This window comes from Alternaria conjuncta, assembly GCF_024043145.1.
Source record: "Alternaria conjuncta strain BMP 0040 chromosome Unknown scaffold_17, whole genome shotgun sequence".
NCBI lineage: Eukaryota > Fungi > Ascomycota > Dothideomycetes > Pleosporales > Pleosporaceae > Alternaria > Alternaria conjuncta.
In genome coordinates, this window is record NW_026250106.1 from 588050 (window position 1) to 601356 (window position 13307).

The 13307-nt window shown below is 52.6% G+C and overlaps 1 protein-coding gene across 1 annotated transcript; it reads left to right on the forward strand.

The window, feature by feature from the left end:
- Window positions 1-11424: 11424 nt before the first annotated feature.
- Window positions 11425-12627, forward strand: J4E85_009585 (uncharacterized protein; the record flags this gene model as incomplete). The annotated part of the gene is made up of 1 exon (XM_051473805.1): window positions 11425-12627. One exon carries the CDS (start codon window positions 11425-11427, stop codon window positions 12625-12627), a length of 1203 nt encoding a protein of 400 aa, XP_051322590.1.
- Window positions 12628-13307: the final 680 nt, after the last annotated feature.

Genomic DNA, 13307 nt, shown 5'->3' on the forward strand with positions numbered 1-13307 from the left:
TGGTGACCAGTGCATCAACAAGTCGTCCGATCAAGGTCTGCGAGCAGTCTTGTGTACTCTACTGCTCATTGGGTTAGGTAGGAGGGATAAGGTTTAGACTCTTTGCAATGTATCTTTTGTATGGCTACTTCAGAGTCGTGGAATCTGCTTATGCGTCGACTCTATCCATCCATCAGGAATCACTATTTAGTGAGAGAACAGACACTTCTACGTTGATAAGAAGGGATAGCTACCCTCATTATGAGAATTCGAGATCACTTTGGAATAGAAATACATAGCGATAACATCACTGCCGCGTCTACACGAATAACGGTACCCCACATTGTAGCCTGAACGCACGAATGATAGTGACACACGCTTGATCTGTGTTGATTATTCGTAACCCTCGAAGCACATCAATCAGCAACCAACCTCAGCCTTGCTGTGTACTGCTCTATTCCCATCGCCATCAACACTGCGACACGCTCAAAGCAGGAGATCGCCATCGCTTATGCATGTCCACACCCATCATAGCGCAGCCTCAATCACCACCCGAAGCGAAACCACCTCGGCGAAGTGTCTGGCTCGGCATGGCGATGCTCGAATCGAGTGATTACTATGGCCGTCAGCCCGCTTGGGTGCCGAGGTGAGGGTTTCCCGGTTATCTCCAGACGGATAAGGTGATCAACCCAGCAAGTTGCCACGAAGGAGCGGCCCAGTCCGCGCGGTACCGTTCAGGACGTCGTTGCACGGAACCGCGGTATTGCCAAGAGTGGTTTAGGTAGTGCATGTCATCCAAGCCGTTTGTCGCCTGCAAGTACCGGACGAGTGGTTGTAGTGCTGAGTCGTGAGGTAGAGAGAAAAGGTGTGGACCGTTCGAGCTGAAAAACCCAGCTCGGCATTTCATTACCACCAACCATAATGTCGCAGTCTGCACCCCAAACAATCCAGTTGCAGCACCTCCTACGCTTCTCGTCAACAGTTCAAACGTCTCATACGTGCGGTGCCGCCGACAAGCAGCATGCCAGCTCTCCACAAAACACCATTACCAACCGTTCGCTGCGTGCAACACCAAATTGGCGAGGCGCCCTTACCCAAAGCAGCAATCGAGGATGCAATGGATTCGTTAAAGGATTCCGGAAGTAAGACGATCCGGATACAAAACAGGATAAAAATGTTTAGTTTTACCGTTTTGGCCCTGTTGGAAGGATTCGTGTGGCGCAGGGCGCGGGAGATTATAAGGTAGTTCTTCTTGTTTGCGCGCTTGTCTCGTAATAATCTAATTATAATAACTTTAATAGTATATTAAGTAGTTAGGTATATAATAACTATAATTTACTAATAAAGTTTAAGCTAGTACGTTTTTATATATATTTATAGTATAGTAATAAGTTTTTAAAATAACTCTATAATAAGATAGCTTATACTATAAAACTATAGTTAAAGTTTAAGTATATAAAGTGCTATTACTATATTATTTATCTTTATCTAAATTTTTTATTATAGTAATACTATATTAGCTTCTAAGCTTAGCTCTTACTAACGCTAAACTACACTTACTTCTAGTACTAAGATATTATTCTATTAATAACTTAGATAAAGTAAAAAAGATATATACGCTAGTAGTAAAGTACTTTAAAAGTAGCTACTATATTAAGCTAGTTAAGCTTCTATACTATAAAATTAGCCTAAGTAAGATTTATAAATAGCTAGAAGTATTAAAGTAATTACTACTAATAAAATATAGTAATTAGCTAGTATAATAATATTAATATTATATAGCTAGAGATTAACGCTTTAAATAACTTACTATTATAAATACTAGTAAATATAACTTTTATAGATAGAAACTAGCTACTTACTACTAATAACGTAATACTTATAGTTATAAATGCTATTATTACTAAGTATAGTAAGTAATTTAATAGACTAAGATAGTAGTAGCTTAAAGTAGCTAGTAAGTATAAGTTAGTAGAAATAATAAAATGCTAAAGTAGAATTATAGGAGGAAACTTACTTAGAGACTAGCGTCTTAGCAATAAAATTACGTTAAAACATTAGAAACATTAGAGTCATGAGGTAGTTAGGACGCGACTTGGTTCGCTGGACGGGCGGATGCAAACCGACCATGTCTTCTTGCCCAACTGACTCGGAAGAAGCGGACATGCAGCAGGAGGCTGAAGGATTTTCTGCTTCGCGACAAGAATTGGGGGCGTGGAAAATGTGGATTGTGACGCGCTGTCGCTTGCAGGCGCCCATTGTTAACTTTGCCTTGTCTCAATATGACGACGTAGAGGCCCAAAGCACGAGGCTAAGGCTGGAAAACAGGCCATTTTCGCTTAAGACGGTTGTTCTAGAAGCAGACGCACGACACACGAAAAGGTTTAGGGTCCTGCATCATCGAGAGGGAGAAAGAAAAAACGCATCAAAATACGGCAGCAACGCAACAGCCCAAAGCACCTAATCTGCATGTAAAGGCAAGGGCAAACTGTCCGAACCAACCTACCAGTCACAGTTACGCGCCCGTTGAACTAGCTTACCAAGTTGTTGGGACCACCCGCTGAGATGACCATGATACCCAATGGCATGATTCTCGTCTACTCTCCCAATGATATCGTACCTCGGTCTTACACTTTGCCCACCCCCTTGCTGACTTGCCCTTGCTCTGTTCATTCGCCTCACTCACCCTCAAACTTACCCCAGACATCTACAGCTATCATATCGAGAAATCTGACCGATGCGATATTAGCAGGGGGATGGGACGCAGGGTCCTCGTTCTGCTTTCGTGCGTAAACACGGCCTTCGGCCGATACGTTGACTAAGAGAAACAAGTGTCGGGATGTCATAGAATTGATTGTATACCCAGGAGGAGGTCCGTGGATGCTTACCGGCTGCAGGACATGAGATGCAGCTGCAGAATCGTGATGTGGGCAGCCATGTGCACGGGCTGGTCGTAGCCTACTCAACGATGACGATGTGGGGTTGGTTGCGGTGAGTTTACCTATTGACTTGACCAGCGGAAGGCCCTGTCATTTGTGATTAGTATCGTATGAGCAACACATCCTCGGTGCAATGAATGAGATACTGCTTTCGGACTGTTCGACAAGCCGGAAAGAACGTCGGACAGTTTCCCCTGGTACGAAGCCACACGGTACAGAATTATCAGTACTGTACAAGGCCCCGGCGAGCACTTACACAAAGGGCCATGTTCAGAGTGACATACCGTGTACATTACTTCATCAGCCGCAATTGTCTCCACATCTGCGACGCAAAGAATTTCGCGCCTTCTACTGCAAACGGGCGATGCACAGCAAAGTCGTAGATGACGGGTGGCATCGGGCCTAATACAGGGCTCCACTATCCACTATCGCGAACACCGCGACACCCGCAGGCAACTGTACAAAGTCAAGGGAAACCGCGCCGCAATGTGATATCGCGCTTCTGCGTCAAGATTGCCGGCGGATTTACACGCACATCTACCTGCCGTCTCCGACTCCCGAGACGTGAGATATGATACCTGGGTGGAAGGAATGCACGTTAGCCCAGCGCAACGCTATAAATAAATCAAGTTTAGCGTGGCACAACGGCTTTTGCTGCCTCGTGGCTTAAGGCGGGCAATTTTGGCCTCTGCTCGCTTGCATGCCTAGATGCGTGAGGTTTGAGTGCCCTGGTTGCGTCCGAACCCCGCCGTTGTTTGGTTGGGTGCATGGGGGAGGCCAGGGCCCTTGTCCTTGTGTCAGACAAGACAAGCTGCAAGCCACGGGTGGATGACGCTGGAGATTGGTTCCGGACGGCTGCGGCCCGCGCGACTGACAGATTGGGGAGTATGGTGCGAAATGCGACCGGGAGGTACAGATTCATTCACCTGTAGGAGTATGACACCCTGGCGGGAAGAGAGACAGAGAAACAATGGGGTTGTGAGAAACAGTGCTGGGAGGGGTTTCGCGTGCTTGAGGGTCCTTGAATCGTCTGAAGGAGGTGACGAGACCTGCGCAGCGGCCAGCCGATAACGCAGTCAGACGTTCGCGTGCGCGCCGTGCGACCCTTTAGAAACTCCCTAGAAGCATGCTACAGTAGGCGGCGCTTCCGGGCGTTGGACCCAGGTGCGAGGCCCCGGGTTCGTGTTCAGCTTCTGACGGGCTTCCGAAGGGTGGCACCAGAGAGCACGAGGGGTATGTGCTTGCTGGCTGAGCTATAGCCCTCGCCAACCGGGATTGCCGTGCTGCTCATGTAAGATGGCTGCTGAAGTGTGCACATGCAGCTCGTGGATGCTGAGGGCAGGGTAGCTGAACGTTTAGCGAGTGAACCTGCGTGGCTTCGTATAGAGGAATGTTGTCCATCTTTCGGTGGGGTATTTTGCCCCAACCCTGTTTGTGTGTGTGGTGTTCATCTCGCTGAGCTGTTCCATGATGCCTAGTCGCGTGTTCGCATCCGTCGACCTAATTGTAGTGATGGAATAGGTGCAGCCCATGCACCGCTTAACTGCGCAATTTAATCAGCAAGTTGCACCTCGTCATTGCGTTACCCCACGTCCAACCCTAAACTGCCGTGTATCATCAACTCACTATATCCGTCTCAATTCTTCCGCCACTCATGACCGCAAGGGTTAATTGTATGACCATGTGTAGACAAGCTTCGTACTTTTACCGTGGCCCTGGGTCTTGGTGTTCGGCGCTGTCAAGGTACCTTAACGGGATTTCGGAACGGACATCGCGTGTCGTGGAAGGCACAACGTAAGGTGGTACTTATGCAGCAAGTGCGATGCGTGAGATAGCAGTTTCCACAGCATCGTTGAGAATGGAAGCGAGGCGGTGCTTCTTATCGACCGGTGTGACGAGCTTGACGAGCTGAGCCTGTGGCTATTCTGAGTACTGGTGAATGCCTGGGTTCACGTCCGGAATAGTATTCGTTGTGTAGGGGGTACTCCAGTTGTAAGGTTAGAATTCTAATGAAATTGTCAGCGCCACAGTAGAAGAAGTGATGTGTAAAAAGAGATGGTGAATGTTGTGACAGATTCCTGGGCGGCTGTCTTACAACCACACAGCAGCTGCACTTGATAACCGAACAGGTGATAGCAGACGCAGACCGTAGCTTGGGCTGATGGAAGACTGAGGAACAAGCCAAAAAGGGAAAGCAAAGTAAAATTGCTGCGAGACTTCGCTGGAGAAAGGTGCATAGATCGATTGTCTGGCATAGCAGAGTCAGACGTACCCGCGTTCTCACGTAGGACAACACAGCCGTCCTCAGCCAGGAGAACAGCTTGAGGAATGACATCAAAACGATATACAACGCTGAATCAAGCGAATAGCAAAACGGAGGAATAAACTCTTGTGCACTGTGCAGAGGCGATCATCATTCGCTCCCATGACTGATTTCAGGTTAACCTGATATCCAGCTTAACCACCGGAATTTCTCATGCCTACAAGCGCGCGTATCCAACGGTGAAGGTTTGGAGCCCAAAGCTACACTGCTCATTATCGTTCGATGTCGTGACGAGTCAGTGATGGTCGAAAAGAATAGCGAGTCCGCAAAACAGGATTCTGCAGTGCCTCGAAGTTGCTCGACTCGTCTCCATGATTGGTGCTCGGCGTATTAAGAGAACAAAACGATAAGCTGATAATCCGAAAGCGGTAACCATAAGCTAACAGGCAACATTGTGCTGCATGCAGATCGGCGCTGCCTTCCGGAGAATCCCTCAGGTACTGTCCAGCCAGGATTATGGCTATCGTGTGAAAGGATGCGAAACCGAGCGAATGCCGGTCAACAATAAACCGTGAGTGGCTCTACACGGCTTGACAACTCTGCATAGTGTGGGTACATCCTACTCGCACGATGCGCTGTCATTCTCAACGACATAGGGACGTGCAGCGCTGTCTCTGTCAAGAAACGGTGAACGCTCATCCAGCTCTTGCCAACAAAGTGAAGCGATTATCCCTGTACGAGGATCCCATTTGATGCTAGATCATGCCTCTGACGTGAACGGGGCCGACCGTTGACGTTCCTGAACGTCGTGAGTGGTGCCCTGTGTTTGATGGATGCCTCGTTGAAGCATAGGGCAGCAACTGATACAGCAATGTTGCATTGCAAAGGATTGGATTCGGAAATTCGGCAGTACACAAAAGGGGATGAAAACGTAAGGCGAGGCGGTGCAGTGAATGCCTTGACTGCGAGCCCTACAGAAAACGAAAAAGCAAAGATTATACCCTGATCGCCATGAGCACGCAAGCAGGCTCACGAGTCGTGGATCTCCTTCCGGATGTGGTCATCCGGTCGATCATCAGTGTTGCAGATCATAGCACGCACACATGGACCTTAAGCAAAGGAAGGAGTATGACACCATGGCCGGCCTTGGGAGTACAGTAAAGAGAAAGCTTTCCCAAGCGTTGACAACGAGGGTTCGGCGCCGCTCCATGTTGTGCGGGTAGTGGTGCGGCTGCGGGCATTGCATGGCCACGGCCGAACGCGGGATCGGTGACATAGGTTCATTCAATAGGTACGGAACCAAGTGCCTGGACCGACAGGCCGGTCCTAGTACAAGATTTTGCGTGCACACGCATTCATCACCAAGTGCTAGTATCTCGGCGAGGTCATCCGCATCATGTCTATTGACGATCCCCAAAGGGCTTGGTAAGGTGTCATCGTGATCAACGCCATTAACGTCTCGCCAGACGGTGAAATTCCGAAACAGATGATCAGCCGGCCAGTGCTATTTTCCGTGTGGGCGGGTGATGCAAGTCACGCACATTCCCGGCGAATCATGGAGATGTTGAGAGGCAACAACAAGGTGTGTGTCGGCATGGGCCGAGCGACGAGTCGTACAGGATGCCAACAACCTTGGCTGCTGATTTCGGATAGCAATTGCTGACCAGAATATGGTTTTACTTACTTTTGCAGCCCTTTGAGCGAGGAGAAAGGGGTTTTGGTGGGGCATGCCGATCCGATTCGGCGGCCGCTCAGATCTAAGCTAAACGGCCTTCCCTCGCTGGCGCCGCATCTTGCTTTGGACCAGTCGAGAGGATGCGCCGCAGCAGCGCGCTAACGTGTGCAGATGGAGTCGATGACGAGTCAGAGACGACAATCTGCCGCATGAGCTCCTGCGTGAAGACTGCACGGTGGTGTAGTGCCACCACCCCAGAGACTTCTGAAGCATGAGTGCAGCGTAGAGTGTAAAATCAAAAGTCGCATGTAGGCCAGGTGCTGAGCTGTGCTGCCATCCATGCGTGGGTGCCTTGTATAGTGAGGCTGGAGCGGGCCACTGCGCGGACAAGTCGATCAGTTTGGCCGCTGGTCTGCCGCTGTCAAATAACCGTGAGCTGCGAACCTCAATTTGAAGACGTTTCGTCAACCGCAGTCTGTTTTGGGAACAGCGGTACGCGCAACCACCAATGGGAGTCCCGGTCGATATGAACAAGCCACGACGGAAGAACAAACGACAGTCGAAGGTGGGTAATGAGTTTCAGAAGATTGACGCAGCGAGTTGGCTTTGCTATTGGCTGAGCGCAGATCATTCGTTAATCTGATCTATGAGATCGTGGCTGGGTATCCCTGTCTGATCCTATGGAGAGTTATTCGAGGAAATGCAAATCCACACGGGTCTCGCACCCCTTCCTTTGCTGGAGAATTGTTTACGGCAGTGCGTGCTTCCGCAAACCCTGGTCGGATTGTGCCGTCCATGACGATTTATCACTACCAATACGATATTGGGGGCGGGGCAGTCAGACAAGCAAGGTGTGAGCGTACTACTGTTGACTCTAGAACCGTCCTCGGCGATCACATAGTTGCACAGCGCAGGATGTCAAGATGGTAACTTGGTCGACATCGGTCGCCGTTGCTGTAAGGTGCACATCGGGTGCACTATGCGGCGTGTGTTGCGAGACGCTTGGTGATGGAGGCGTAGAGTCACTTGCAGGGAACACGTTGCGAAGGTTTTGCCAATCCGTGGGTCTTTCATCCCCTTCCACCCGCGCACATCCTCTCTTTGTGCCGGCCAAGAGAGAGGGCAATCCTGGCTAGGGGACTTTCGCCGACGACATCCAATATTCCGCGACTCGCAAGAGGGTTACGAGGCGCGCGGAAGGTAGCGCGGAAAGATGCCGCTCTTGCACAGGATGCACTCTGGCATCGGGAGCAGTTGCAGCGTCGACATGGATATAGACCAAGGGCCGAGCATCTTCGGTCGAGGTCATATGGAAGACGTGACACGAAAGCGTGCTAGCCATGGCAAAATGCTGTGTCTGCAAATTGTCCTGCTCAGACATTGCAGCGAACACGGCAGGAGCCACACCTCAGTGTTGGAACCACCGTTCGTCCCACAGGACGGGATGCTGCGCGGCATGGTTGAGGATGGGCAGGCGTATAGCTGCGGCAGACGTACGAAGCAGCCAACCACGACGGGCAGCGAGCTAGGATTTCAGATTTCATCGACCAAGCGGAAGACCCCGCGCGGTGCTCCGAGGAACAGAAGGGGTCGAGGGTCATGGATGACATTCGGTGGTACATGGTTTGGCGATTAGGCGACTCAGGCAGGGCGCTCTCAAGACAAACAGCCGTTGCGCGAATCCGAACGCGAAAGACAGGCCTGCGTGTTTGGCGAGAGTTTGTTCCTACGATCGCTCACGACCCTGGTCAAGACGGGGGTGCTGAATCAGCGGCGGGCCACACGTCTGCGTGCATGTAGCAGAATTGCAAATGCAACGCATGGAATTGTCATTCGTTCGTCGAAATTGCGGGCTCGGAAGCGATCGGCGACGGCGACCGTTGAGTCCTGCAGGCGATTTGAAGCGAACGTATGGATGGCAAGGGCAGATTGGACAAATAAAGTCGTCGGGTGAACGGCGAGGTTGCTGCATTGGAGCGCATGTGCAGCAGAAAGCGGCTGAGGCTCAGCGAAACAAAGCACCCACTCGGCCGGATGCTGTGCGTCCCGTGAACGCTAGGCCTTGCAACCGGGACGCGCTAGGCCGCCAACGGTAAGAGCGATGAAACCCCCGGATCTGATGCATCAGCCACGCCTGCGCCGCATGCGACGGACAAGGAATGGCGAGACCTCGGTCTATCCGAACGCAACCAAGCCCTGGTGCTGGGTGAGGGAACAGAGTTGGAACCATGTCGCGTGGGGTGTGCAGCAGTCTGGACGAGGCTGTCTCTATTGTGCGCGGCGCCGACATGGGTGACTCGCGATATAGCCTTCAGCAGCGGTATCAGATTGAGTACATGTACAGTGTCCCCACCGATGGCGTAATAGGTCGACGTCGGGCTGGGGATAAATGGAGAAAGTTGGGCGACGGACAGCCTCACTCATGCCCTCGAGGGTCTCGTTGCAGCGTGCAGGACGATCGAGATAATAGCGTCACGGTATAACCAAGATACCCGCAGCAGGTTGCGATCGCCCTAGTGGGTGACTTCGGCGACGATAGAATGGGAGCGAGAGTGACGATGTGTTTTGGCCAGCAACGGTTTTGCCCATCCCAAAGCGTGCACGAGTGGCCTCCGAGGCTGCCGAAAAGGGCTGGAGCGCAAATCGAGGGCTACTGTACTAGCTGGCAATATTCCAAATGCCACGGCAGGCGCTCACTGGTGCAGGCGGTCCAGTTGAGCGGGCTCGCTACTTTTCGCTACTGTCCCGCCGGCAGATCACTCCAGCCCACCAACGGCCGCCAGCAGACACCCTCGCCCTCAACTCCACCCCAGCGCGGCCAGAGACACACGCCTCAGGAAACAGGTTGTGTGTCGCACTCGCCAGAAAATAGAACACCAGAAACACGCCCAGTTCGATGTGAGTGCACCGCGCTAGCCTCGGGAGAACGACAGGCCCGAAAAGGAGACGTCGTGATGCCAAGCGCACCTCGCCGACCTCGTGTCCTCCAATGTGAGGGCCGGTGACGATCACACTACTCGCGCCCGGTCCGCACCCAGCACCAGCACCCGTTTGATCGACGCCCAAGTGCTGACTGCAACGTGCATCGTGCGGCGCTGGAGAGGCCTGCCTCGTGTCGACGGCCGGCCTGCTCGAGACACCAGTTCAGCGCAGTTTGCCATGGGGAAACGGCATCACGGAGACTTGTAGACCACGTTGCTTGACACTGCAAACCCAACATGTCCATCATGGCTGTCAGGCAAGGGCGACAAGCGCGCCAGAGGGCCCAAGGCGCATGTCCGGCCTTCCTGAACCAGGGTGACGGTACACAGAGCTTGTCATGATGGGGACCACGTCGAGCCCACTGGAGCATCCTGGATGCCGCTGAGGCTGGCTGGCTGAGGCTGCTGCTCAATCCTACGGCGGTCGATATGTTTGGTTTTACTGTGGGCAGGGGCTGTCCAAGTATCGCGCCGAGTGGGGGTATCTTTGACTGTCTCCATGGTGTCTTCTGAATCCCACCGGCCTTGCTGCTAGCGTGCACCATCATGAATCGACAACGAAACGGCCAGGGGCCCCAGCGAATGCGACCATTTCGCGCGAGCGGTGGGCCGCCGGCGGGGACGAGCGCGCTGTCGGCGGCCAGGGAGCGTCGCAGGGGGGAGCACTTCACTACGCTTGTTTCCAGGGTGGTAATGCGAGCTGGGCGCAACGCTTGCTTTTTCTGCCGTCCCAAGTCGGCGCCGGGCGAGCGCCATACGCCATGCCACGATGTGATACAGGGTACTTGTCGAATCCGACGATCTGGCACCTAACCAGGTCCATCGCTGCTTGTGTGCGTCGTCGACAACGATTACATTAGCCCTCTGCTGCTCAGGGCCCAGCTAGTCGCTCAGAGCGCCGCATGACGCCCCAGCGCTCTCCGTCCACCATCTCACCAGTGCCTTAGCCGCATCGTCTGAAAAGCAGAATCCTCGCTCACATCTGCCCGTCCCGAACAAGTCAATAGCTCCTCGACCGCCTTGGCGTCCAAGTGTCCTGACTACTCCTCCCCGCGCCCGTCGTGATATATACCAGTGCCCGCCTCTACCACGTTACCGTTGGCTCGTCTAACAACGTCGACCATCATTCAACTTCCCCTCTACCATACAACAATCGACACTGACACTTTGCTCTGTGCTTCTCACCCGCACAATCAGGTACGTCCCACTCTCACTCATCACCTCTCCCTGTCGTCGGCTGCATTTGTTGTACCGTGCTCTCAGCACTACTACAATTCAGCCTGCGCTGCATCCCAACTACACCTACTGTCATTCGTTGCATTTGATCACCAAATGTTTTGAGATAGTGTTGGTTGCTTCCTCGCCTGCCCTAATCCGATGATGTACGCATAACTAACCCACGATGCAGCACATTCCCACATTTTACAACAGACCAAGTCCAACCAACAGCTTGATCTCCCTGATCATCTTGTCATAATCGAGGAGTCTGACCTTGAACGTGCTCACCGTCCGCCGCATTCATACCAGCGCGGATCCAATACCCCACTTCAACCCTGTGTCGCTCTTTCCCTCTCAGAAGAGTTCGACATGGTTGCCCACAGACGCGGCCCTTGGTCGCAGCACGAGGATCAGTGGCTCGTTAACCTCGTCGCCCGTAATGGACCTCACAACTGGGTACGCATCTCACAGGAGATTGGCTCCCGGTCACCAAAGCAATGCAGAGAGCGCTACCATCAGAACCTGAAGCCAACACTGAACCATGATCCCATCACCGGAGAAGAGGGGGAGCTGATTGAGAAGATGGTCGCTGAGATGGGCAAGAGATGGGCAGAGATTGCAAGACGGTTAAAGGGACGCAGCGACAATGCAGTCAAGAACTGGTGGAATGGTGGCCAGAACCGCCGCAAGCGCAACCCTGAGCGTCCTGAACAAAGATCCCGAGAGCACATGCACCACAACCAGACTGGCTACCACTATCCAGCACCCCACAGCCAGGCTCATCACGAGGAGCACCGGATGTCTTCATACCACGACTCACACAGGTCCTCTCTCAACATCCCAACCAACTCTCCACATGCACTCAAGCTGCCCCAGCCCCAGCGTTTCGAGCCATACCCCGGATCGCGCCCGCAGCCACTTGACATCTCAGCCTATGGAGCATCCGCCACAGTACGAGCACGAGGATTCGAGACACCCATGCCCTCGCCTTCTGGCTACTCCATCGTATCTGCTGATGGCGCTCCTTCCCTCATCACCGACACTGGCTCAGAGTCGCGCTCGCCTCGTGGCGCAGCCTCTCCTCTCGACATCACACTTGCTCCATTAGTCGGCAGCAGGGAAGAGCGCAAGAGCTCTTCCACTCGCTACTTGCCTACTACTGGCTTTGCGCCCGAAGACGACTCCTCATACGACCTGCACAGGCGACGCGGCTCACTACAACTCCCGCCACTCCACCGCAGTGAAGCCTCTGTACCCAAGCCTGCGCCTGCCTTCCGGGAGCCCAACTACGAGAGACCACAACCACCGCGACTGCTCACCCAGCCTACCCCTCAGCTCACACACCACCACTCTATGCCTCAGTCTGCACCGACTAGCGTGCCCCAACGAGCGTTGCCTCCTTTCCATTCGCTCGCAGAGCCGACACTTTCGGTCCCTCAGTCCTCGAGCGCAAGCACCAGTCCAGCTGCGCGACAACTACCGTCACCCTACGTGCTGCCCTCTGTTCCAGCGGAAGTCAGAAGTGCGCCAGTCTCACCAAAGGACAGGATGTCGCTGCGAAACATCATGTAGCTGTCTATCATGTTTCACGTTGTTCACCATACCCCTTCTTGTCTATACGTCGCATGTTTCAAACAACCTACTTCTATTAATGGCCGATGTTCAATGATCGACACTTTGCTTGTTACAAAGCTTTTCAACCTTGTCTACTCTTGTTTTGCATGCACCTAAAAAGGGAAACATTGTACACGACTCTCAGGATACCCCATGTAGCATCTCTGTTCATGTGTCACGGTTGGGAGGCACATCATTTCTGTTTCTATTCTGGCTTGTCGGAGCCAAGTAGCATCGCCTATGTCGAAGTCCGACACACTACGGCGTTTCTCCATTTGGACCCAGGGAGGTCTCACTGTACACTGCGACAATTAGTCGCCAGTAATAATACCCAGCGGTGCGACAGCACTTGCAAGCGTCTACACCGATGCCAATCAAAAACAATACACTATAACAAATTATGACCTTGTGAACAAACTTCAATCATCACACGATCCCTTAGTGACTCCCAGTACCAAGTTCCCTCACTTGAACGCCTGACGGGGTACAACAAGGAGTTCCCACACTGAACAACGATCGCCGAACACTAAGTTCCAGGTTTCTAAACGCTTCCAGGCGAGAGCTCACCGCTCCAATGACATCTCGACTGCTTGTGGTACCCACTCGTGACAGATACTCACAATCGTCCGCGATAGCCA